Raw genomic sequence first — 27706 nt, 5'->3', positions numbered from 1 at the left:
AAAAATATATTCCTACCAGAGATGTTTGAGGGCGGATATAGATATAAAAACTGTGTAGGACAGCAGAAGCAGGTAATCATCAGGAATGTGAGCAATGGTCGAAGCAGGTTCTATTCAAAGATATGATGGCAGTAGCAAATACTGATCAACAAGGAAATTGTTGGATGGCAGACCGATCATGGCTGTGTGGTCGCGATTTGTGAGATGGCTGGTTTGGGAACCAAACACAGGTACTTTGAATTACTATATCAGAGATGTGTGAAGTGGCAGGATGTGTGAAGTGGCAGAAGCTTGCATCTCCTGGAAACGTGTGCTGGATGATAATGTGGGTAAAAGCAAGACAAGCCTACCATGGATGGTGTAGGTACTTACAACGGTTTTGATGGATGGTTGGTGCAGGTATCCAAAAGGGTTGCTTGCAGTAGTGTGTGGATGTACTAAACAAGCCTGCAAGCTCTCTGGAGAAGGTACCCGATAGCAGTGATTGCAAGCTGGGATATATCCAGATATATGGTTGATGGTGAGTGTGAGTATTTGCCTGGTATGCACAGGTGCTCAGATTAGTACCTACCAGGGACGTGTGAGATGGTGGGTGTGAAGGTGGGTACCACCACACCGTCTTGTAGATATTGATGTAATGGACAAAAAGAGCAATAAGATGGCAGAAAAAGAGCTGTAGTTCAAACAGAAGGCTCCTCTCCAGCGGCAGCTCAGGGATCTTACAGTGTCGCAACGGCAGCACCGTCTGAGCAGCCAGAGGGGGACTGGAAAGGCCTGTACCGGATCCACTCCTACAACATAAAGAAACATATACAGCAGGTTTAGGGCTTAGATGGGAGGGTTTCACTCAAGCTCAATTTATTTATATAGAGGTTTTATAAAGCATGCAGCTACCCCCTTTGGGGTTTCCCGGCGCTCAACACATATTCAAAATGAAAAGAGCCCTGCCCCGTGTATGCATCAACACCATGTATCAGACAGGCCCTCACTCAAAGGTATGGGAGGGGTCCGTTTAGACAGTTCTGCTCTCATGGCTCATGGTATTGGTTTTGTGCAGCAGAACGAGAGGGAAATACCCAAGTGTAAGAAACTGGTTTATTAGTTGTGAAGGATTGGGGTCCTTCTCAAGTAACAGGTCCACAATTGACTCTTAACCAGGAACCAAATCCAACAGTATAGCCCAGAATGCTAAACTTGCGTTGGGCCACATGGGATGGGGTCCCCAGGGCTGAAAGTTGCCTCTGGGTCGGGGGCTCATGCATGCCCGTGTTCCCAGGAATGCCAAAAATAATGTTGCATCAATAGACTGGCTCTGGCCCACCCTAGGGATAATTAAAGGAGATCCAATGGAGTCCTACATGCTTGGTTGCCTATTCTTCTTTGTTCTGCCATGCAAATATTTAAACCTGCACATCTCTAGCTCCATTGGGCCAATACTCTTTATCCAGGGCTAGGTTTGCACTTGGTGGCCAGGCCTAGCCACCAGGGGCATTTTCCTGCCCTCTTAAAGGACACATTTCGATGGGGAGCTGAATTTCTGGGCTCTTTGTACAAGAGCTGTCTGCTGTCTGGCTCCTGGTGCTCCTGTTTTGCTGGTGTGGCCATCTTGTGCAGCCCATCCACAACCAGTCGGCAGAAAACACACTCCCTCGCTAAACCCCAGAGCCTCATGTCTTAGTGCAGGAGTATTAAGTTGGACAAGAACGTTTTTGGAGACTAGGCACCGCTGGCCAAATCTGGCACGCCAAATCATACCTCCACCCAGTCTCAACCCATCTCAGTCCTCCAGCACAGCCTTCTGGGACAATCTAAGATGGCAACATAATATCTTCTCTGGTAAGAGCTCCTCTAAGATCCTCAGCTTCACCCCTAGCTGACACAGCTGATCCCTTCCCACCAAAGTTTCAAAAATGAGCCCCTACTGTGTTGCCTCCAGAGGTCTGAGCTCTCTCCTTTGTTCCACTTGGCCTGGGCTGCCCCAGCCCAAGTACAGTATGACAAGTGAATAATTAGATGCAGTTTTCCTCCCTACCCCTTCCTTTTCAAGGAATGCGGTCAATCAATGTTGATTGCCCTTTTCTCCGGGGATTACTTTGATCTAGGTGGATGCTGGGAAGCAGAGTAAATAACTTGGTCCAATAAGAGGGACAAACACTTGGAATCAGATTAGTAGGTGAAGAGGTCCCATAAGATGTGGATGTGGTATGTTGGGGGCCACCTAATTCAGGCAGGTTGTGCATGTTTTACTCCAGTTTGATACCTCTCTGTAGCATGTAGAACTAAGAGGACTAAAACTGTACTTTAGGGTACATTTTGCCTCTATGGATAATAAAGTGAAAACACCACAGATTTTCCAGTAGGCATTACAGACCTACACTATGAATCCCAACTCATATTATAAGGTGTACTCCAGGTCAGTACCAATCCGTGCAGTGTGCCTTCTGCAACAGCCTACCTTTGCGGAGATACTGAGCTGCGCACAATGGTAGTCTCATATGCACAACCCACAGATGTGTGTGCTCATGTATAACCAGATCAGTGCCTCTTACCCTACCTGTGCAGAAGCAGTCTTATCTTAAAAGACAAACACTGGCGGTTACGAAGTTCAGTTCAATTACCAAGAATCTACCTTGCGCGAGACCCAGGTAGTGAGACACACAGTAAAAGTCTAAAAACCGGGAAGGCAGTTGCGAAAAATCCTGTTGGACTAAATAGAAGGAACCCATTTACTGCACCAGCCCATGGGTTATATCTAGCAAAAACCCAACAATATGTAAGCTTCCTAAAGAATGTCTTTCCCCACTGACTGGTGAAGAGAGTAATATAAAGAGCATTAAACAAGAAGTTATTTATTTAGAGATTGTTTTTTAAATATAATTTGAGAACTAGAGAACAAAACTGCAAAAGATACCATATAAAAGCAAGTATGGTAAACATTTACATAGTGCTGACACTTGGGAATACCCCTTTAGGGAATGAAAATTCGGATCATTGTGAAGACTGAAGGAGTAGAGTGGGAAAAGACAGTATATAATCAACGTTTGGATGGTAGCAGACTGAGTGAGAGCCGACAAGAGAAAGATCTTGACAGAAACAAAAAAAGACTGACGATTGTGAAAGAAATAAGAACTGATGGAAAGGAACAAAGGAGAGAGTGTGATGACTGGAGTGACTGGTGAAGTAATAGCTGTTACTTTATGGAGAAGCGCAATACTATAAATCAAGAACACAAAATTAAAACAAGGAGGATTCATACACGAGTGGCTTTAATTTCAGTCAACCTACTGATCAAGGAGACTTGCTTCAAAGAGCATGTGCCAAAGAAGTTTGCAGCAGAGTTTGATAAACTCACAATTAATTGCTGGGAATTTCTGACCCATAAGATGGGAAAACCCCACACGCCTACTTAGAGAAAGGAAGGTAGAGTTGGAACTATGAGAGAGGATAGCGCCTCACCTGGTACGCGACCGGACTCCGGTGACAGAGGATGTTGTAGAGTGTCCAGAGCCGCCTGCAGCTCCAGCTTCACAGAGAGGATTGCGGCAATAAGATGTCCTGTTAGGCCCCCTGCGTCCACCTGCCATAACCAAGTAGGGTACAGGTGCCGGCCAGTTATGCCGTAATATTCACCTAGAGAGATAGTGAAGAGGTAATGAGAGAGTGCTCAGCACATTAAGCACAGAGAGAACACATTTACACAGAGAAAAGTCACAATAGGCGGTTTGAGTCCATAGTGCTTCTGTAACTCAAAAAAGGAATGTTAAACAGATTTCCCTAGAAAACAGGGCACATTTGAATTATCTCAAGTGGAGCAGGATGCAGCTGGCCGACTTACTCTACTCTGGGTCACCTGCTGGAAGAGGCTGTCATTTCTTATGTGTATGATTAAACATGCGAAAATCTTTTTTATGGACATGTTTACAAAGTAGATAAAGCACCGAAACACTCAAGGAGAGAACTTCCTCCTCAAAATCCTAACACCTCCTCTCCTGCTCCCTTCCCTTCCCTTCTTAGGGGTCTGCTGTGAAATCGTCTTGGCGAGAAACTGGAATTTTAACAAGAAACAATTAACTAAATGTCAAGTTATATGTGGCTGTTACCAAAAAAACGAAAAATCACAAAGAAGTCACAGCAAACAAAAACCAGAAATAGGACTCAAACTATAAATAACTGTTCCTCAAAAAGGTGTCAAGTTTGTACGCTCCCGCAATATTTCATGCAATGCATTCAAAACGGCCAAGTCTGACTAGCACCAAAAAACGCAAAATAAACCCTAATCACAGAACCACAGGGCTCAGTTATCCATTACTAAAATTCATTAAACAACTCTACGCTGACCCACTTCCAAACCCTTCAATGTCTTGCATTTGAGCCATCAGACTTTACAAAACAAAGAACATAATTGTCCCCTTGAAATCTTACTTAGGGGAGGACTAATTCTCTTAGTTGAGCATCTCCCCACAATCCAACTCCACTAAGGATGGGTACATTTTGTAATAAATAATATCTTACCAACTGAACTGTTCATCCAAAACAAATTGCAGTGTGCGAAGGAGCAAGTACACACATTGCCCACACCTCAGGGTGCAAACTGGCCTCCCAAACAGTTTTTTAAAAAAATATGTACGATAATATTAAAGACTAAAGGAGCTGGGAAAAGTAGATAGTAGGTTAAGCAAAGTATTGGGGTTTGGGAGTAGTGGAGTGTTCACGAGGTTGGTGTAGTCTGGGATGCATAGTTAAAATGATTCCATCCTCACACATTCCATTCCATTCTATTCTAAAAATTACCATTTGGTTTGGCTAGATGTTCAACACAGTAGGATAGTCTTCCATATAAAGAACAGACCAGCTAATTTATTCTCCCATGCGTTTGTCACTACTACTAGCTACAGACCCACTCAGCCAAGCACAACCTGGTCTAAAGAACAGGCCTCTCAGGAAGGGGATATATAATTTAGGGAAATTATGGGCTGCCAAAGAACCATCGAGTAAGATAATGCAGAACATTTGAGGGATCAGTGGATAAGCAGTTGCTTAAGCAATTTACAGAAAAACCACCTGTTAGGTGCTAAAAGGATGCAAACACTCATTCACACAAGATGGCATGCTTCATCATAAGGTTGCTCCTCATCGTGAACACACGTTTTATTCAGTCTCATCAGTTCCCTGCTTAGATAAGCGGTCTCTAGGGTGATAATGTCCTTCTTGGTGCATATTACAAAGGACAGCAGAGAATAAAATTGTGTTGTGCAAGGAGTATGAATTAACAGTAAACCCACTCACGAGATTTAAAACTGGCCTATTAACCCTACTTACCCTATTTATCTTCACAGTAAGTCAAAATGTTTCCGTATAATCTAAATGCCAAATCTTAGCCGCTAGACTTCCATCCAGTCTGTTAGTGCTACAGCTACTCTGCCCCCGATAGAAATTAGAGAAGAAAAGTACAAGGAGTTAACTACTGTCCTGTTGCATTATGAATAATGTGCCTCCTAGAATGCTTTCCGACAGACACATTCTGAATAGTTAGGAGTTTAAATACGATAGCATCTGGATAGTGTTGTCTGCTGGTACACGTAGGAAGAAGACGAGTTTTCAAACTAGATATCCACCATTTTTCTTTGGCAGCCAAAGCACTTACAAAACCTGGACATTCACGGGTTACGGGGTGAAATTCTTCCAGTGCATATCCCCAGGGCATGATGTCCTTAAGTGCCTGCTCCCATTTGGATTTGGTATTTCTAAGTGCTATAGTGCCTCAAAGCGGTCTGAAGCCTCCAAAAGGCAGCACGTTTGCACTACATAAAAATAACCTAAACCAACATTAACAAATATCTACTGAAAAAAGCAAATGAATTTTCAAACACAAGAAAAGATGATTAACTCTGGATCTCTTACCAGCCAAGTTCAACCAGATGCAAAAATCACTACAACATGCTTGGTTCTGAAACTTGCTCCTCACCTTAATATGCTATGATGAAGTTAGTTTGATATTCCGCAGATCAGAAGCTCTGAATGCTGTCACTGCCTCAACTCCACCAAGAGGACACAATCAGAACTCTTAATGTAGAAATATCATTTGAGTGGGTCAAATGGATTTATAGGTCCTTAACACTCAAATTTCTTGATCTTGTATCAGGCTACAAATTCACTGATATTTTTAGAAAAGCTTCCCTGCTAGTTGTAATACCAACAGTTTATCATCAAACTAAAACAAGGATGCTTACTTGTGTAACATATGTATACATCGCTGTCCTTTTACAGCTCACTCCAAACAAAACAAAATTAAATATATAAAAAAAAAAACACTATTAGCTTATAATTCTAAATTGCTGTTTTATCAAAGCAGCATGCTGAGAATGAGGACGGTAGGAAGGCCTATACTTTCAAGTACAGAATAACCTGGTTAGTCAACATAAGCTGTGCTTTGAATGTGCCCCACCAGGAGCAGGTTTAACCTGCCAGTCCACCAACGCCGATGAAACATGCCCTCACACAACATTTAGTTACATCATACCAAAGTGAGCAAAGCCACACTAACTTAGATAAAGAATAGGTCAAAGGAACAAACAGCATGGAAAATTGGAAATTACTGAAACTTTATACTAACCGCACCAAATGAGAATACCCATTGATTAACGATGACAAAATAAGTGAATAATCAGTCCAATGTAGATGTGGTTTTGTCAGATGTCTGAACATATCCCATTACCAATCACACAGAAATATATGAAAAACATAGAATGTGCAGATTTGTTGCTTTTTTGCTAAATTATTTTGTTTCTTTAACTGCTATAATCAAGTGAAATCCAATGTTGTACAGACTATAAGGCTGCAAACACTTCACACTGTCCCGCCATGTTCCCTATGCCCTTTGTACTATCCAAAGGATATTTCATTTGCCCTAAACCTGCTAAGCTGGATAAAAAGCAGATCAGGAGAGAAGTGAAGGGAAATTATGTTATACACCTAACTACCTCTTAGAAGCAAGTGGTATCATTTGATACTGACCCTTAGGGCTTTGAGGGAAACAGCTTGGGACGATCTTATGCAAGTGAGTACCTGGAAAAATAGTTCTGCCTTTTGGAATATCATTACACATTCCTGTTTTGCACAAGATAACGCCTCTACTTTATGCCAGAATTGGCTTAGACATTGTAGGGGTACAGGGCTCATGCACCTGTACCCTCACCACTGGTATAGTGCACCCAACTAGAGAGGTGGCTGACCTATGCCAGGGCAATGAGTTGTAGGCATGGCACACAGGGATGTGTACCATGTCGACTCTTCACTTGTTCTGCACCTAAACAAGCAGCCTGCAATGGCAGTGTGTGTGTGTGAAGGTACAGGGCCTCTAAGGGTGGCACAATAAGTGCTGCAGCCCTTAGAGACCATCCCTGGCCACAGTGCCCTTGGTACCTGTGGTACCACTTACAAGGGACTGATCTGTGGCCAAACAATGTAAATTGGTTTTTGTTTTCAGTGGCGTTTAAGGAAAAAACATAGGCCCTGGGAATATGTGTGGCAGGAACCCAGGGCACACTCAGTCAAAGTACATCAGCAGTTCAGCAAAAAGTGGGGGCAACTATGCAAAAAGAGGGCATTTACTTACAATGGGTTACTCACTTTGAGGGTGTATATAATTGTTCACTCGCCTCTGTGCCCTCAGAGTCAGGGATTTCAACTGTGGAGATGCAGAACTAAGAGTGTACCCTAGAGGAGATCAGCCAGTGTATTTGGGGTCTTACTAGAGCCAAGGCCCCAGGTCCTGCTGGTATCCCTCCAGACTTGTTTATTAGCAATGTGGAATTTTGGTGTTCCGCCTCACCTGCAGTCAGGGAAGCCTGCCCCATTCTCTTGGTCCATGGCGGCGATAGGGCCCGTTCTTAAAAAGGCCGATAAAGACAGTTCTATATCGTTTATTGATTCTGCTGCAAAGAAATTCCTGCGGTGGGTGTTATTGCCTAGACTATTGTGCTAGACAAAGGAGAACAACATTATTTCAGATTCACAATATGGGTTCAGACCTATATGGTTATTAACAAATACACTGCTGCCTTTTCAAAATCAGTCTCTCACCTTTATGGATCTTACATCAGCTTTTGACAGAGTTAATCGCAACAAATTGTGGTGAATTCTTTTGGGAATGGGGGTGGACCCTAATTTAGTTTACTTCTTATGGGACCTCAGTTAGCTACACGAATGACTCTGATTGGGGTACGTCAAGGGTGCATACTCGCCCTTTTTAGGTCGAGCGACCTATCTCAATGCGCATGCGCATTGAGCGGGAGCGAGATATAAAGGGGCTTAAACAGAGGTTTAACTAGCTGGCGATTTGGTGCTGGGCCCGTGCGCTTTTAGGTCAATGCGCTTGCGCATTGACCTAAAATGCGCGTGCACAGCATCAAATCGTCAGCCATCTGTTGCCCAGCTTGGTGCCGCTCCACCCCCTGCGGCATCAAAGGTTTCACGGCCGGCTGGCCGTGCTTTCAGTTTGCCGCTCCACCCCCATGCGGCATCAAAGGCTTTCACGGCCGGCCTCCGGCCGTGTAAGATAATTATTTTGTTTAGCGCTTTAACTTTCAAATTATGCCCTATAATTTTGGTTTCAGAGGATTAAACTTACCTTGTCACTTATAAAAAGTGTGTGCTTTCTCCGAGACTCTGGTTATTGTTTATTTTTTAAACTTTACCATACGTTTTAACATTTTTCTTTTGGCTACCTTGTTGACAACGCTGCTGGTTTATAACGGACTATATCCGCAGAACTTCCTCAGTACTCTTGCTGTTCAGAAATCCAAGGAAAGTAATTTGGTTAGTCAGTGCTTCATCGACCCACATTTTTAACTCTTTTGATCTACTTACTTGGGGCCTTGCTGTTAGAGTAGCATTGGTTTGGAGCACAAACAGGCATGCATGTTTCTTGTACATCGGCTGACATAAGTGGAGAGCACTGCAATCAGTGGCTTATTCATTTATTCTTCAGCTTTGACCGAGAATGCCTTCCACTTCCCTACCCATTCCCTGTACACAACAGGGTTGTAACAATTACTGTTCCTCCTAAAATGTATTCTGAACTGAAGAAGACTCCACTGAATTGAAGTTCAGGACTGAAAAGTCTTTTCTATCATATCCATGCTCCTTTTGCCTAATCTTATCATGTATTAGTTTAATGAGAACATTATTTTTATAACCAAGCTTATCTAAACATACAGTGATGTATTTTTGTCACAAATTGATCCATTTTAATTGTTTCACCTTTTTTGAGTTGCACTGCATCACTTTTAGCCTAGTGTGTCCTTGATCCTTGGGTATCACTGCACCTAATACAGTTTGAAAGCACTCCTCAACTAAAATCTGAATTTAATGCATAGTTTGCTGGAACGTTTCTCTCATTTCTTATCTTCCTTTGATATAGAAGTCCTGCCATTACTCTGCGAAAAATATTTTGAATATCTGAGTAGTATTCACACATGATATTGTTTCATGTAGAATACCCAGCTGTGTATAACGGCCAACTCTGACAAAACTTTAATTATTTAAAATCATTACAGTTAAGAAACACTTTGTGGTCAATAACATAAAAAAATGAGCCGTTGATACAAAAGTTAAAAACTATGATATTACACAATTATATTGAGGCAGGGAATCCCAAAATTAAGTTGACATGATTTTCCAACGACATACATTTTCTGAAAAAGGATGTGTGCTGGGGGTACAAAAACTTCATTATTGAAAAAGGGCACGGTTCCATTAAAACACTTTGGGGAAAAAAAGGCTTCCAAAGCAACTTAGTCAACCCCACTCCCTCCATCCCCCCCGTCACTGGCACTGCCACCGCATCCTCCACCACCACCACATCCACCACCACATCCACCATCACCTCCACCATCCACCATGACATCCACCACCACATCCACCACCACATCCACCACCACCACATGCACCACCACCGCATCCACCACCACCGCATCCACCACCGCATCCACCACCACATCCACCACCACCGCATCCACCACCACATCCACCACCACCGCATCCACCACATCCACCACCACCACATCCACCACCACCACATTCACCACATCCACCACATCCACCACCACATCCACCACCACATCCACCACCACATCCACCACCACATCCAACACATCCACCACCACTTCCACCACCACCGCGTCCACCACCACCACATCCACCGCATCCACCACCCACATCCACCACCACATCCACCACCACATCCACCATCACCTCCACATCCACCATGACATCCACCACATGCACCACCACCGCATCCACCACCACATCCACCACATCCAACACCACTGCATGCACCACCACCACTGCATGCACCACCACCACCGCATCCACCACCACCGCATCCACCACCACCACATCCACCACCACCACATCCACCACCACCACATCCACCACCACCACCACCACCACATCCACCACCACATCCACCACCTCATCCACCACTGCATCCACCACCACATCCACCACACCCACCACCATCACATCCCCCACCACATCCACCACCACCACCACATCCACATCCACCACCTCCACCACATCCACCACCTCTACCACCACATCCACCACCTCCACCACCACCTCCAGCACATCCACCACCACCTCCAGCACATCCACCACCACCACATCCACCACCACCACCTCATCCACCACCATCACCACCACCACCACTATATCCCCCAGATCCACCACCACATCTATATGTGTGTGTGTGTGTGTGTGTGTGTGTGTGTGTGTGTGTGTGTGTGTGTGTGTGTGTGTGTGTGTGTGTGTGTGTGGCTCTGTGTGTGTGTAGGTGCAAATGCAATGTTCTTGGATTTTCGTCACAATAAAATACACTGAACATAATCTTCACAAAATTTATTTACAAACGTTTAAGCTATTGCCATTATAAATTACAATAAATTTTATTTAAGTATTAATTATTTACAAAATTAAAAGCCATTGTTATTTGTAATATCAATACATGCAAGTCATGTAAATACAACACACATTACATTACAAATGCTATAGGTGTCACATTTGCGAAAGTTAAAACTATTGACATTGTAACTGACAAAGCTATTAATTTTTGCTATTTTCAAAACCAACACATAAATAAAAAAAGTGTCATTTACAATACCAATCGCTCAAACTTTCCTAATGCGAGACCTATTGCATTTCCAGTGCTTGTTTTATTTTCCCTTCACACAAATAGGCTTGAACATATGCTAGTAGCCTTAAAGGTAGATTGCCCCTATATCTGCCCTCGACCACTCTTGGTATTTTTATAAGCTGATGGCACGGTATTGATGGCCAGGACTGCTAAGGGTTTGTAAAGCCTTTTGAATTCCTTTCATAAGTTTATGAGTAAGTTGTACCTGTCCATTAATTTTGCTAAATCTTTTATCATGGTGGTGGGTCCTAACTCGACAAGAGCTTAAACATTCAGTATGAGTAAGCATGCTATTGCAAAGGTTAAGGCTTTCTCTTATTCGAGGGTATTTTTTTACTCCAACATGAGTTGGAACCCCTTAATTACAGCAAAGAAAGAGGAGCTTAGCAGGACCAATGCAGCTGTATTTAGCTTTGCAATATGATTTTGAAGTAGCCTGCTTAAGGCACTAGTTAAAATTTACCAGGTTAAGTGCATCTCTAAGGTGTCCTATGAGAGCAATATCTGGGGTTATGGCTATAAATGAACTCCAGATAGCAGATAGCAGAATGTAAACTTCGAAGATTCCTGTTGTGTGTCCCTCAAAGTACATCATTCGACTGTGTGCATAAGGAGTTGCGAGTAAAGTATCTAAATGACAGGATAGCCCTTCGTCCTTTGTTAGGATGGACCAGGGTATAAATCAAGGAGGAACTTAGCTTGAATAGGTTAATACTAAGGGATTGCGTGTTACTTGATTATGCTTAAAAAAATCCCTTGGCTTAAGTATATCAGGGACTCATTGAAGAGGATGGGTAGAGTGGAGTTATTTTGTAGCCCAGAGGGTATACTCAATATGGACTACAAATAGGGTAGGGCCACTTCCTAGAAACGGAACATATTGTTAAGGGAGGAGACTGAACTGTTGAAACCCACTGTCCTAAAGTACGTTGTTGCTAGACCTGGCATACTTGCCATTGTTTCCGCTGACTTTATGCCTTCCGACCTCCTGTTTTGCGGACTTCATTTTTGCTGGCTTTAGGATTTTGGGCACTTTACCATTGCTAACCAGTGCTAAAGTGCATACGCTCTGTACTCAAAACATGGTAACATTGGCTTATCCACATTTGGCATATTTAATTTACTTATAGGTCCCTAGTAAATTGCAACACATGCGCCCAGGGCCTGTAAATTAAATGTTACTATGGGCCTTCAGCACTGATTGTGTCACCCACTTCAGTAGTCCTTTAAACATGTCATAGGCCTGCCACTGCAGAGCCTGTGAGTGTCGTTATAAACTGTAATTTTGCCCTGCCAAGTTAACCTACTTGCCAGGCCCCTACCATTACTTTTATTACATGCAGGTCACCCCTCAGGTAGGCCCTAAGCATTCCTATGGGCTGGGTGCAGTGTATTTAAAAAGTAGGACATGTATGTTTGAGTTTTACATGTCCTGGTAGTGAAAAACTACTTATGTTTTTCACTACTGCAAGGTCTATCTCTCCCATAGGTTAAACATTGGAATTGCAGTGAAACATTTTAAAGTGTAATTTTCAATTAGGAAAAGATAGAGATTTAGAGTTTGTCATGTGTGGACACACAATTTAAAATCTCAACTTATGGTGAAGTAGGGTTTTAAATTGTAAGTCTGAATTTCAAAGATCTGGGCTTAAATCCATTACTCATTGGCTCACCATGCCATTCCACTTTGGACTCAGCCATAAGCAAATCAGTCTTGACCATGTTTCCGATGGGAACAGTCCAACCTGACCTGCCAGGCCGGGTCCTCCCTAAAATAGAAATACGGATCCTAGGACCAGTGTGAGTGTATCACCCCCTCATCAGCCAGGCTAGCTTGAATTCATTGGCATAGTGAGCACGGGACCGACGTATGGGCATATTCTTACCACTTGAGGTGACTAAAGGAACACAAAAAGATTATAAACAAAATGATAAACATTGTCAAACATTAGTCCCAGTACAGAGATCTAGGCCGAAATCCATAGTTTTTAGAAAGTTGACATTTTCTTACTTTAACCATTCTGTGCCTCTGCCCGTCTCTGAATGCATGTCAGGGTTGGGTAACAGCTGGGCTTTGTGCATTCCCTCTAGACAGTCACACAAAGGGAGATGGGGTGTGAGCTTGGTATCCTGATGGCCCTTCACCATGCTGATGGGCCTTCCTGAGGTAGTTTGGGAAGGAGGAGCTGGCACACCTGAATAGGGCTGTGCCTGTCCCCACACAAAAAGCTGCATACCCGCCTCCCCCTGTACTGAGCGTGGAGCCAAGGCAGGAAAGGCAGGGACCTTGTGATCTTCAAAGGCCTCTTTGATGTCTCCCCCACTTCAAATGCACATTTGGGTAGAAGTACTGGACCCCTGACACCAACGAATCAAAACTTTGCTGGAACCAAGGACATTCTGCCTGGAAGAAGAGCCGCTGTGATGCTGGGGGGACTGCCACTTTGCTATCTGCTTTGCTGTTTTGGCCTGCTGACTGCAATGCTGCAGGAGGGACTTCCATTTTTCTACATGCTCTGCTGTGTTGGCCTGCTACCGGATTGCTTCTTGCCTGGGAGTGAGAAGGACTGGATCTTCTCTCTATATCCTTGAACCAAAGTTTCTTTAAGGGCTTACCCCATTCTTGAAGTCTCAGGGCCATCAAAGACTTCCTTCAACTCTGCTTCAACTGCTATACTCTGCCATCTGAAAGTCCTCCCTTACCTGAGGTGCCAATCCTGTCCTGGGCCTCAGAAGTGGGTTCTGCAGCTGTTTTTGCCTCAAAATCGATGCAGTGGATACTTTGCACAGATCGGAGTCAACACAGTGCCCTTGCGACACCAATGCAGTACCGAGCCAAGGACATCCCTGCATGGCTCAACGACGAAGTGGGTCCAGCCCGTGAGGTTCTACGTCATCGCCTTGACATAGACGAAGCACCTGCATTGTAAAGGAGTTTGACACAGTAGCCTTCATCGACTGTGTGGATCAACATGGAAGTTTCGCCCCAATCCCGGAAATTTACAACACGACTCCTCGCACCAAGTATTCGACATCAATGCTTGTTCCAACCAAGGTATTTTGTCATCGGAACCTGTCTTAAGCCCTGAAGCTGGCCTGCCCTCCACCGTGGTCGACGTGACCTTTGGATTTACCCCAGTCTAGCACGACCCTAAGTAACCTTTTAGGACTATTAAATTCTAAGCAATATTTTGGGATTTAATCTTTGATAATTAATCTTTTAACTTTACTTATTGGATTTTTGTCGTTTTGGTCTTGTTTTACTCACATAAATATTCTAAATTTTTCTAACATGGTGTAGATTATTTTTGTGTGGTTTTTCCACTGTTTTACTGCAATAAGTGTTGCACAAATACTTTACACATTGCCGCAATTTAAGCCTGCCTGGTCTGAGCCAAGCTACCAGAGAGTGAGCACAGGTTAATTTAGGATGTGTATCTGACTTACCCTGACTAGAGTGGTGGTCCCTACTTGGACAGGGTGCATACCTCTGCCAACTAGAGACCTCATTTTCAACCAGTTATGCTAACTACTACCCATGGTATGGAGCCCTGTTACCACTGGTAAAAAATAATCGAGAAAGAGGTTTGTTCATCAGGTATAGATTTAGTGTATTACATCTGTCTTTAGTCCATCCAAGAGGCTGCCAGGACTTTAAATCCCTGCTGCTGTGACAACAGGTCCACGCAGGTCACAATGCACTTTATTATGTTTTGTACATTTTATACTGTGCCCAGGAAAACCTTTATTGTCCTTTACGCAAAGATAGAGGCTTTTTACAAATTCACCTTTGTTGCTACAGATGTTACCTGAGGAGCTTGTTCTTTTTAATGTATGTTTTTTAAGAGCTGAACTTATCCTCAGCAAAATACAGGAAAATTAATAATTCAGCTAAATGTTTATGTATTCTTTTATGGAGGTACTGTTTTTATGATATTGCCTTTATGTTCTAGATGTATGCTTTTATGATTTAAAATGTAACTGAATATAGATATATATTGATTGACTGATTAATCCTTAGTCTGTTGTGGCCCTCTTGGAGCAGACCTTGTGATGTCTCAACACTTGCAAAATGATCACCGTTTCCAAATACAGAAGGGCATAAGTAAGTTCCTGAAACTGGTACACAATTAGGAGCAGGACTGTGCCACAGGAAAGGCAACGCTGGACTAGCTTGTGTGCACAGTAGCACATTTGTACAGACAAGATGACAGTCTGTCTATGATGGGTGCATTGGAGGGTAGAATGACACCCTACCACCATTTACTTTAAATTAAACGTTTGTTCTAGAGGTCTGCTTGGTGTGGACAGCAAGGGGAAATAAGAAATGAATGTTGACAAAGGACTGAAATTGAAGACTTTTCTGGTCAGACATGGGCACCAAACGTTTATAGTGGTCCAGCGCCAGTGAAGACCACTAGAGACACTGCGCTAGAGGACACATTTTCAGTAGTCCTAAAAAGTGGGCCCTGTCCTAATAAGGTTCTATTAATTTAAGTTTCAATTCCAACAGCTGTCAAAGAAGCCACACCAACATAAGACACCAGCTTGACCAATGGGCCGTATTTTTAAGTGGCTACCAGGTTTTAATTTGAGGTAAATGTAGGTGATTGTAAGTTTCCTCTTCCCCTCTCTATCTTGCGTAACTATTCTAGACTATGTTATATTCCTTACTCACCGCCCAAGGATGATGCCTAGTCATGCGTAGTGAAGCTGAATAAAAGCAAACTTTTTCTCAGGCCCAGAAGTGTAATCAATGATTGGGGACTCCCCACAGGGAAAGCCTACTCTATTTATTCTTTCTCCTTTATTCACACCAATTTCTAGCGCTTCTCAAATCAGTCTTTCTTCTTTATAACCCTGCAGTATCCACTTAGTCTGTCCTACGTTTTAATGGCAATTATTTTACCAAGTATTGTATCACTTTGTAAGCAAATGTCCGAGTAGCTGAACGAAAAACAAGAAATATTCAAGACTTAGTAAGTTAGATGAAGACAGACAATCGGGCACTTCTGGTTATTGATAACGATGATGGCATCACCTGATACTTTCCAACACTGCTGCAATATTTCTACGCTCAATTAATTCAGATTTAAAAGTGGTGGTGGAAATACTGCAACACTATGAGAATAACATCAATCAGGAAGTCAATTCCAAATTGAAGGCTATACTCAGACAAGCTTCCCTTGGGGCTGAGAACCTTTCTTTCAGACCCACACTGGACAAGTGCATCTCATGCTTCTCTATGACAAGTAAGGCATATCTAGTTTTAGAGTGTTGAGTCAGGCAACCCTGCAAGGGAAAGCTGGTTATTTGTAAATGCATGGACCCTCACCCAGGCATCTAAAAGAGGTAGACCCACACATCAACTGAAGTTTTATAGTGGTAGGTCATTTATTATGTAAGATCAGCATATAAACCTTGTGAATCAGAATGATGGACATTTATTATTGCCATCTCAGTAGCCATAACATAAAATAAAATTAACATTAGAAAATCCCAAATCATTTTAGATTGCACATTCCTACTATCACTAATAAATAGTCTAAACGCTCTTTAACTCGTATCTAAATTATGAGCCTCATAGTTCTAGTATTGGCTGAATGATTGGTATTTTTCTTCACTCCCTTACTATCCCCAGGTACCTTGAAGATAAGATCTGATGCCTGCAGTCGGATATTTGCTCTCTAACATTTTCCCACAGCAACCAGCCTTTGTATTTCACCCTCCCAAAATGGTCTCTTTATACCTCTCTCCTCAATGATTCTCTATGGAGAGGGAAGGTGGAGTTGTCGTGCTGTCTTCTTATATCTGAATCACTGTGTGAACAATGCCTCAGTTAGAGAGAGATTAGAAAGGCAAGCAATTATATCAAAACATGCTTACTTCCACATTAGCTCTGTGCAGGGCTGGGGCAGCAGAATGGAACTTTCCTCTTAACTGCATTTCAGTTTTTTTGGTAAGCGAGACTAACGTTAACCTGCTTATAAAAGGATATGCCGAGCTCAAACATCTTAGCTGTTATCACCTTTCAAAGCTTTGTTTTTTTTTTGGGCCCAAGCCTTTCAAACGCAGTCTAAAGAATGGGTTTCATGTTTGCCATTAAATTAGGCCTGGTTGGTAACATGTATGTGTCTTCGAAAAAGCCATACCAAGATACATCAGGGGAGAAAGATCGAGTAAGCGGAGATACAATAGCTGCATTGTGAGAAGCTCCAACAGTGAAGCCTAACAGCTCGTACAAGGAAAGAAAGAAATGTGGCAGAATCTGTTAATCTGTAAAGTACTCTAAATTCTATTAGCAAAGGAGGAGAATGCTTGACGAATGCTGTTCGATTACTGGTAATGTCCGAGAAAGGTATGATTTGTTTTCCTTGTACAACATCCTCCAAAAGTAGGAGCCATAAAGCAGGATGACAGGAGTGAAGGCTTATGAACATAAACCCGACATTTTTTTAGCCTGACTGAGCCACCATTAAACAAATGAAGTGTGCCCCGTTTGGATTTCTCCTCTCCTCAAGGAAGGTGAATGTCGGAAATAAGGGCATTACGCAGGTTTCAGGAAAACACCAGAACATTTAAAAGCACTAACAATGTGAAAGAGAAATAATATTTGAAACCAGTTACGAAGTTTTCATGAGAATTAAAAGTTTCACCTTTAGTAGGAGGTGGAGCTCATAGTATGCAGATTTGGTAAGATTACTTATGCAGGTGTGGACTGACAAACCGGTTTCTAAACTGAAGATCAACAATGGGGTGCAGCAGATAGTTGAGAGGGCTAGAATGGTATAGTGTTGGATTTAGCACAAGATGGCCGACATGAGGAGATGTTAATAAAAGAAGTGAAGTGCTTTGGAATGTGGAGTCTAGGTTGGTCATAAGTGTGTCTAAAAGTTAAGGGGTGCTAACTAGGTTCAGCTGGTTGTGCCTGCAACCAAGTCAAATAGATTAACTTGGTGCAAGAAGGGACACCTGTATGAGATGGATTCCAGTTTTTCATATAGTAATACATTTTTGGGGGTTTTCAGAAACATGTCAGTATGTGTAAGTGGACACTGGACTGCATGGGACTTCACAAGACTTTAAGGACATCTCCCCACCTACCCCATAATTAATGAATAAAGCTTTACCACAACAAACACGTCAGATTACATACTCCTACAATGTTAACAAGATATAATTAGGGTGATTTCCTCCTTTTATGTCAAAAACATTTACTTTGAACAATTAACCTGTATTCATGGCAACCGTATATTTCCATTAAATGACTCTGATAGAATCCACACTCTACTCAACAATTTTGACAAGTACAGATAGGTTTTTCTAAATGGAATGTATGAGTTCCACTTTAAGCATTCGTATGATTGCCAACATGTTTCTTAAAAAAATAATAATAATACACGCATTGTAATAAGAAAAGTAGAATCTATCTCATGCTAGAGTCCCTTCTTGCACCATGATGAAATGTCATGCAATTTATGTTTACCGAGATTTCTACAGCTAACACAAAGGCTGCGTCCTACAGCTCTCTGGCATGGTTTCTATGAAGAATTTGGTTAACAGTGAGAACACAACCTGAAGGATATTCAATGCAAGTTAAGGAGAATAAAGAAAGGTTACATACTTCAAATTCCTGTAGTCCAACATGGGAATGAATCTTCACTGATTTCATCAACCTTGAATATTCTGCCCAGAGCACCTTTATAGAGTAATCGTCTGTTCCAAAACAAACACAAACACCAAACATTTAAATTGAAAGAGTATTAACTAAATTGCATTGAGTTAATTTAAAATGAAGCCAACTATAACCAGGAATTAAATTCACCTTGAGCAGTAGTTACAATCTTTTCAACAACTCTGTAAAGGCAAAAAGAAAGAAAGGAAATGAAAAGGAATCTAACTTGATTGGCAGCACCTCCAAACAGCTGAAGAGGAACAATGCTCCATAACAATGATAGCTTGTGGCATATAAGCCTTAAATTCATTTTGATGGGAAAGGAGGGTCGTATTGTTTATAAGTTCAATTACATTGCTTTCAACGGGGAGGAGGATAGTTATTACTACAATGAATGCCCCCTATAAGGAAAAAAGGATTAAGTAACTTTTCGTTCATCATCTTGGAATCTTCACTAAAATCAAACAAAGAATGGAACTGCATATTTATTATGATAAACAAAGTGGGTGAAAAGAAGCAACAAAATACCAAAAATACGACAAGGTTAAGGGGTCCTAATGAGATCTGGCTACTCTTAATAGAGGAAGTGCTAAATATGTGCTGATTACGTGTGTCAGTCAGTTCGAGTGAGCAGCTGAAACACAATATAGACATTACTTGGTGAATGCTTCATATTTAGAATTACATGAAAATGTTTTAAACTTGAGTTAGCAGATGTAAAGAAACCAGCTCACTTGTTTTAAATCAGAATTGAGAAACCCATTTGGTTATTGCTTTAGCAAATTAGTGCGCGCTCACATTTAAATATACACACACACACGTCGAAACGTGATTACCCAGGGATCAATTAAAGTCTTTGTCACTCATACTATTAGAGCTAACAATTGTAATGATTTATTGTTTTTTTTACCTGTATAAGAAACTGATGCAAGTCAGATTTTGGGCTTCTTACACTTAACTGTAATTAAGTACATATGACTAGAGTATTTTAAAGTCACAATGTGTATACAAGATTAGCTTAAGTAAAAGCATATTATAGGGACGTAGACAAGGGCGATAATGTCCACTGCAACATTTCACTGGATTAATTAAAAAAAGTCATTTAACAATCACAATGAGATACAATATATTCAATTAGATGAAGAACGTGCACTTAAGTTGATATTTCAATGTCTAGGTAATTGTGAAATATTTTTTATTGAAGATATAGAAAGCCATAAAAGAGACCTCAGTTACAAATATTCATGAACATTTATACAAAATCAGTGTTAAATGAACAATGTATTGCCTTTTCAAGTACTGCATTTGACACTATACAATCGTATGAAACTAGGTTTCTTCGGGCGGCACGTGATGGTAGCCTCACACGTGGAGCATGCGAACTTGCGCTTTCACATGTATCTAGCCTAGTGCCCCTTACCCTAGCTACCGCACCAGCATTACCTTAAAAAGCAGACACTGGCGGTAGACACGCTCAGTCCAAATAACATAAAACTCTGGTAGTGAGCCTCCCCCACAGTAAAGGTCCAATAACCAAGTAGTCATAAGCAAACAATCCTGGTGAACTAAAATGGGTGGGATCTATCTGATTTTATATATATTTATATAGACACAGAAAATTACCAAAGGTTATAGTTGAGCTCAGATTTCACTTGTACAAAACCAGTGAAACTCAGCAGTTATAGATATCTGAGCTAACTATAACTTACGTCCCGGAATGCACTGCTTATGACCCTATATATTACATCACTCAGGACATCTCAAATGACATCATTGATGACATCATCCAGTGAGTGTTAGCATTTTGTAAACGTTTCTGAGACTTAAAGATACATACTTAGCTACTACATATTTAAATTACTATACTTTGTGTACTACTGAGTAATACTACTTCTAGCAAATATGCGAGTGTGTGTGTGTCAGCATGCAAGTGGCTGCCTGAGTGGCTTTATGGGTGTGTGTGACTGACTAAGGGTGTATGAAGGATTGTGTGAGAGTGGGTGTGTGTGGTTTTACGGGTATGTGAGTGGTTGTATTGGCAAGTGAGTGATTATGCGAGTGGCTGTATGTGTGGGTGTGGCTGTATGGATGAGTGAGTAGCTGTTTGAATGGGTTTTTGGTTAAGCGAGCTTGTGTGTCAGTGGCTGTCTGAATAGGTGTTTGGTTAAGTGAGTGTGAGTATCTGTATGGGCGAGTGAGCAGGTGTGTGAGTGGCTGTGTGGATGGGTGAACGGGCATGTGAGTGGTTGTATGAGTGCGTGAGTGGCTGTGTTGAGAGGCTGTAGGGGAGATTGAATGATTATCTGAATAGGTGAGTGAGTAGCTGTGTGAGTGGTTGTATGAATGGCTCTATGGATGAGTGGGTGGGAGTGTGAGTAGCTGTATAGGTCTGTGAATGGGTATGTGAGAAGTTGTGTGGGAGTGTCACTGGGTGTATGAGAGGCTGCATGGGGTGTGAGTGGTTCTGTGGATGTCATTAGTTATGTCATGAGTGATGTAATATGTGAGGTCATAAGCAGTGCTTTGCGGAGCATAAGTTATAGTTAGCTCAGGTAACTAACTGCTGAATTTCACTGTTTATATACCAGTGAAATCTGAGCCTAACTACAATGTCCCTGTAACCTTTGTATTGTTCAGTGAATTTCTATGGTTTTTAATGAGCTTTCTCAAATAAAACATCCCTGTAACCTTGTTTTTTTATTAAACCTTTGAGAGTGAGTGTGTGTGTGTGAGTGGGTGGGTCTGTGAGTAGCTGTATGGGTCAGTGACCAGGTGTGTGAATGGTTGTATGGGTCTGTAAGTGGGTATGTGAGTGGTTTTATGGGTGTATGAGTAGGAGTATGGGTCTGTGAGTGGCTGTATGAGTCTGTGATTGGGTGTGCGAGTAGTTTTGTGGGTGTGAGTAGCTGGGTGGGTCTGTCAGTGGATGTGTGAATGTCTGCATGGGTGTATGAGTGGATTCGTGGGTATTTTAGCCTCTTCGCTCCCTGGGATCCTGCGGGAAATTATTAGAGGGCAGTCTTTTTTCTACTAGAGACGATGAATCTTCTGCTCTCCATTCCACAGGCACCTTGAGGTTAAATTGTGCAGTGTGCCTGGAAAAAGCCCATCTGAAATCAGTGCTTTTTACTTATTAGGGTTAACCTTATTTACTGGTTAATGTGAACAAGTATTATTTGGAGAGGACATCTGTTTACTTATGTAGTCACTTGTTTCTTAGCTGGGGTGGGGGGGGGGGCACAGCCACTGTTGGGTCATCACTACTACTCCTAATATGATCATGCATTAGGAAAATAAAGTTTTGACAGGTAACATTCTCTCTTGGCCTTTTCACTGGGTCCATATATTAATTTGCTGGTCCCATCTAATTCACCAGTATTTGTGCCTGTCTGCCGTGTGCTCTGTTTTAGGTTGTCGTAACTTTCTACACAAATCAAAGGAGCATTTGTGGAAAAAAGAAAAGCTGGCGACCACCTTCAGACATCACAGACACGCACAAAAACTTTGGCTAGACAACCCTATAACTGGACCACCTTTGGAATTTAGCTATTCAGAGTGATTAAAGATTTTTTTTGTTAAATGGCTAGCACTGGGCTTGGACTGCTTTACGCCTGTTGGTTGGCCGATGATTTCTAATCTCTTGCTCTCCAGGCTATCTCTCTGAGAAGTCGGTTACTGCTTGCCCTCACAAAACTGACAATGAAGCGAGGAAAGGGATGTACTTGACTCAGTTTTCTGAGCCAAATTAGGATGGATCCAAGAGGCCAATGACTTCAACCACTTTAGTTTGCACGAAGCAGCTGGTCTGCCCTGTGCTCAACTCCCCCCAAAAGTTTGGAGAACACTGTACACCTTACAATAGACTATCGCTATGTGGCAATAGAACAGCAGGCATTAGTGGATTGCTTAACACTGGTTAACTCTCCTCTAGTTTGCGGGAGTTCAGCCCTCTGTAAAGGAGCCAATGTCTGCCGTTTCAGTCCCAGCTCTCAAACAAAGGCCTACTGATGCACCTGCTATAAAAAACACGCTACCATGCATGACTCTTGATGCATCATGCATGCAGAATTTGAATTTTGCTTATGGCTACTGATAAGCGGTTCAAAGACACACAAACACGTTTGTACCGAGAACTTGCTGGTACTGCACCATACTGCTTTTCTGGCCTTTCAGTTAAGATGGAAAGGAGTTGTTTGCTGCGTTCATATATCAAACAGGTGTTAAAAAGGTTGGATGGCACACTCAAGAAGCCAAGAATTACAATTAGTGGAGACATCAGTTGAAATACTGGGAACCTCCTTAACCCCTTCCACGCTGAGGACGAGCTCAGCTCGTCATGAGGTACACCTCTCGTACGCTCATGACGAGCTGAGCTCGTCATGAACCGCGGGATTCCGCGATTCTCAGCGCACAGCGGGAAAACGCGTAGCACGCATGGGGTTAAACTTATATAGGTAAAGCCTATTGTTGTAGGTTTGTCAGGCACTTGACTTAAAAAAGGTTATACCCCACTTTTATTACTGTAATTTTAATATTATGTTTATTAAATCTGTACACTGAAAAAGTTGCAAGCTTCTGTCCCTAAAGTGGCGAATTTCAGGACACCAATCACAACATCTCCTTGCTAGAGATGTCCCTGAACTGGGGTTGGCTTTACGATTCTACACAAGCTGAAAAATCTTACTCATGGGTGGAGTTTGATGCTGTAAATCCCAGCATTGTCAACTTTCATACATACAGTGCTGCATCACTACCACCTAATTGTATAACCTATCGCTACTATAAAAAAGTCCTGTCAGGATATTTAAGCAAAATCAACAGGTGATGGACAGAATGCAGAACAATGTCATACATTCACCCCAGTACAGAGATCTGGGCCTAAATCCATCGTTTTTTTGCTCACCATGCCTTTCCAGTTTGAACCCAGCTATATGCAAATCAGTCTTGACCCTGTGCCCCATGGGAACAGTCCAGCCCGAACTGCCAAGCCAGGTCCTCCCTGGACTGGAAACAAGCATCCAAGGACCGGTTTTGGGCTTTCAGCCCTCATCAGCCTGGATAGCTTGATTCAAGTGGCATGGAGAGCACGGGACTCACGTCTGAGCATACCCGTCACACTCGGGGTGACAAAAGCAAAATCAACAGGTGATGGACAGGATGCAGAACAATGTCATACATTCACCCCAGTACAGAGATCTGGGCCTAAATCCATCGTTTTTTTGCTCACCATGCCTTTCCAGTTTGAACCCAGCTATATGCAAATCAGTCTTGACCCTGTGCCCCATGGGAACAGTCCAGCCCGAACTGCCAAGCCAGGTCCTCCCTGGACTGGACACAAGCATCCAAAGACCGGTTTCGGGCTTTCAGCCCTCATCAGCCTGGATAGCTTGATTCCAGTGGCATGGAGAGCACGGGACTCACGTCTGAGCATACCCGTCACACTCGGGGTGACAAAAGCAAAATCAACAGGTGATGGACAGAATGCAGAACAATGTCATACATTCACCCCAGTACAGAGATCTGGGCCTAAATCCATCGTTTTTTTGCTCACCATGCCTTTCCAGTTTGAACCCAGCTATATGCAAATCAGTCTTGACCCTGTGCCCCATGGGAACAGTCCAGCCCGAACTGCCAAGCCAGGTCCTCCCTGGACTGGAAACAAGCATCCAAGGACCGGTTTCGGGCTTTCAGCCCTCATCAGCCTGGATAGCTTGATTCCAGTGGCATGGAGAGCACGGGACTCACGTCTGAGCATACCCGTCACACTCTGGGTGACAAAAGCAAAATCAACAGGTGATGGACAGAATGCAGAACAAAGTCATACATTCACCCCAGTACAGAGATCTGGGCCTAAATCCATCGTTTTTTTGCTCACCATGCCTTTCCAGTTTAAACCCAGCTATATTTAAATCAGTCTTGACCCTGTGCCCCATGGGAACAGTCCAGCCCGAACTGCCAAGCCAGGTCCTCCCTGGACTGGAAACAAGCATCCAAGGACCGGTTTCGGGCTTTCAGCCCTCATCAGCCTGGATAGCTTGATTCCAGTGGCATGGAGAGCACGGGACTCACGTCTGAGCATACCCGTCACACTCGGGGTGACAAAAGCAAAATCAACAGGTGATGGACAGAATGCAGAACAATGTCATACATTCACCCCAGTACAGAGATCTGGGCCTAAATCCATCGTTTTTTTGCTCACCATGCCTTTCCAGTTTGAACCCAGCTATATGCAAATCAGTCTTGACCCTGTGCCCCATGGGAACAGTCCAGACCGAACTGCCAATCCAGGTCCTCCCTGGACTGGAAACAAGCATCCAAGGACCGCATAGGATTTGCATATAGCCAGTGTCTAACCCAGGGAGGTGTGGAGTGCAAAAAAACGATGGATTTAGGCCCAGATCCTTGTACTGGGGTGAATGTATGACATTGCTCTACATTCTGTCCATCAACTGTGTTTTTTGCAATTTTCACCCCGAGTGTACTGGGTATGCTCAGACGTGAGTCACAGGCTCTCCACACCACTGGAGTCAAGCTATCCAGGCTGATGAAGCTATCCAGGCTGATGAAGGCTGATAGCCAGAAACCGGTCCTTGGATGCTTGATTCCGGTCTAGGAAAGACATGGCTTGGTAGTTCGGACTGGACTGTTCCCATGAGGCACAGGGTCAGAGCTGATTTGCATATAGCCAGTGTCTAACCCAGGGTGGTGTGGAGTGCAAAAAAACGATGGATTTAGGCCCAGATCCTTGTACTGGGGTGAATGTATGACATTGTTCTACATTCTGTCCATCAACTGTGTTTTTTGCAATTTTCACCCCGAGTGTACTGGGTATGCTCAGACGTGAGTCCCAGGCTCTCCACACCACTGGAGTCAAGCTATCCAGGCTGATGAAGGCTGATAGCCAGAAACCGGTCCTTGGATACTTGATTCCGGTCTGGGAAAGACATGGCTTGGTAGTTCGGACTGGACTGTTCCCATGAGGCACAGGGTCAGAGCTGATTTGCATATAGCCAGTGTCTAACCCAGGGTGGTGTGGAGTGCAAAAAACGATGGATTTAGGCCCAGATCCTTGTACTGGGGTGAATGTATGACATTGTTCTACATTCTGTCCATCAACTGTGTTTTTTGCAATTTTCACCCCGAGTGTACTGGGTATGCTCAGACGTGAGTCCCAGGCTCTCCACACCACTGGAGTCAAGCTATCCAGGCTGATGAAGGCTGATAGCCAGAAACCGGTCCTTGGATTCTTGATTCCGGTCTGGGAAAGACATGGCTTGGTAGTTCGGACTGGACTGTTCCCATGAGGCACAGGGTCAGAGCTGATTTGCATATAGCCAGTGTCTAACCCAGGGTGGTGTGGAGAGCAAAAAAACGATGGATTTAGGCCCAGATCCTTGTACTGGGGTGAATTTATGACATTGTTCTACATTCTGTCCATCAACTGTGTTTTTTGCAAGGATATTTAAGCAAGCATTTGAAATGCAATCGGTCTCACCTTTAGGGACCTTATATGTATATAGCTATGCAGCACATTAGCCTGGGTGCTGAAACATCTACTGTTCGTTAACATGGAGGGAAAGTAAGAACCAAACTGCGTAACACGCTAGGTATGGGAACAAATGGAGAGAAATTTAGCATTTCAGCAGGAAATGGTATAGTCCAAAGCTCTTTTTTTTTCAGAACAAAATTTTATTGGATTTTCTTGTTGTTGAAAGATTACAAAGAGGGCACTGCTCTCCAGAAGCCAGAGGAGTAGTGTGCAAATAGATATCCATCACATACCAATTATTCAATCAACATTTTGATACAAATGACTTACCCCGAACTCCCATCCCCCAACTCCCTCCCCTATATCCCCCCGCCCGGAACCCACCCCCCATCCCCACACAGTGTCTACATGGTCCAAAGTAAAGAGCATAGTTAAAACATTATCGGTGTGCGTACTGTTTCACCCAGGGTCAACATGCAAATGTTCTGTATCGACATCCCGTGGCGCTGGCGGTTCCAGCCACAGACCCCTGTATTCCGCCCATCTCTTCCATATTTTAAAATGTTTGCTGGGGCAGCCCCTGGCCTCAAACACCGGGCGCTCCAGCCCCATGTAAAAGTCCATGCCTCTCTTCCACACCCCTACCAAGGGGGCCCTGGTGTCCTTCCAGGCCCGAGCTATATCTCTTTTAGCCGCTGTAAGGCCCAGGAGCAGCAGATGGCGTTTATAGATATTCCCTCCCACCTGTTCCATAACATGGAGAAGGCCCAGCTTCGGTGAGCGGGGGAGATCCCAGCCAAACACCTCAGACAAGCAATCCCACACACAAAGCTCCCTAAGCAAGCGCTTAGAAACCGCTCGGTGATTTGCGCTATATAAATTCCTGTACAAAGCTCTTTTTTTAATATAAAATCAGGGCCTTCAGTAGTCATATCACTGAAAATACAAGATTTGAAAAAAATATTATTGTCTACGGGTGCTTGTGGAAGACAATTTCTATGGACTGGAATCTAGAGAATGCTAAAGTGAGGCGGGTATTTTAGTGACCTCTGCTGATCGTTTTCTATCAAGATAGTTAAATAGATTCAGCTGAACAGAAAAAAGTTCCTAAGCGGAAACAGACAAGTCCTAGGGCTGATCTCCAGAGCCCACAAAGTACATACACATAAGTATATAATGATAAGTATATACTCCAGTATATACAAGAGGTCTCGAATGCTCGACCTAAAAAACACAAAGCATTGTTTGGTGGTCAGTAACATCATGTAGAACAGATCATCAGAATGGGTCTCACAAGTATTGAAGGGGCCACCTGCTCTGTATTGAATTGGTGTACACTGTACGCTGA

The 27706-nt window shown here is 43.0% G+C and overlaps 1 protein-coding gene across 6 annotated transcripts in view; it reads right to left on the bottom strand.

The window, feature by feature from the left end:
* The window catches only part of TMEM39B (transmembrane protein 39B), a 319579-nt gene that overhangs the window by 172132 nt on the left and 119741 nt on the right, over positions 1-27706 (bottom strand). For 4 of the 6 annotated variants that reach the window (XM_078680673.1, XM_078680676.1, XM_078680675.1 and 1 more), the window contains exons 2-4: positions 18819-18910; positions 3457-3630; positions 572-791 (exon numbers count right to left, since the gene is read on the bottom strand). In XM_078680673.1, the coding sequence (XP_078536799.1) occupies positions 572-791; positions 3457-3584 (348 nt within the window). In that variant the 5' untranslated portion in view covers positions 3585-3630; positions 18819-18910. Of the gene's footprint in view, positions 1-571; positions 792-3456; positions 3631-18818; positions 18911-19019; positions 19052-27706 lie in introns of all 6 variants that reach the window. The other 2 variants (XM_078680674.1, XM_078680678.1) reach the window with 2 other exon arrangements.

Source organism: Lissotriton helveticus, chromosome 3_1, assembly GCF_964261635.1.
Source record: "Lissotriton helveticus chromosome 3_1, aLisHel1.1, whole genome shotgun sequence".
In the NCBI taxonomy this organism is placed as follows: domain Eukaryota; kingdom Metazoa; phylum Chordata; class Amphibia; order Caudata; family Salamandridae; genus Lissotriton; species Lissotriton helveticus.
Note: the sequence above shows the minus strand (reverse complement) of the source record. Positions and strands in the feature narration are given on the sequence as shown.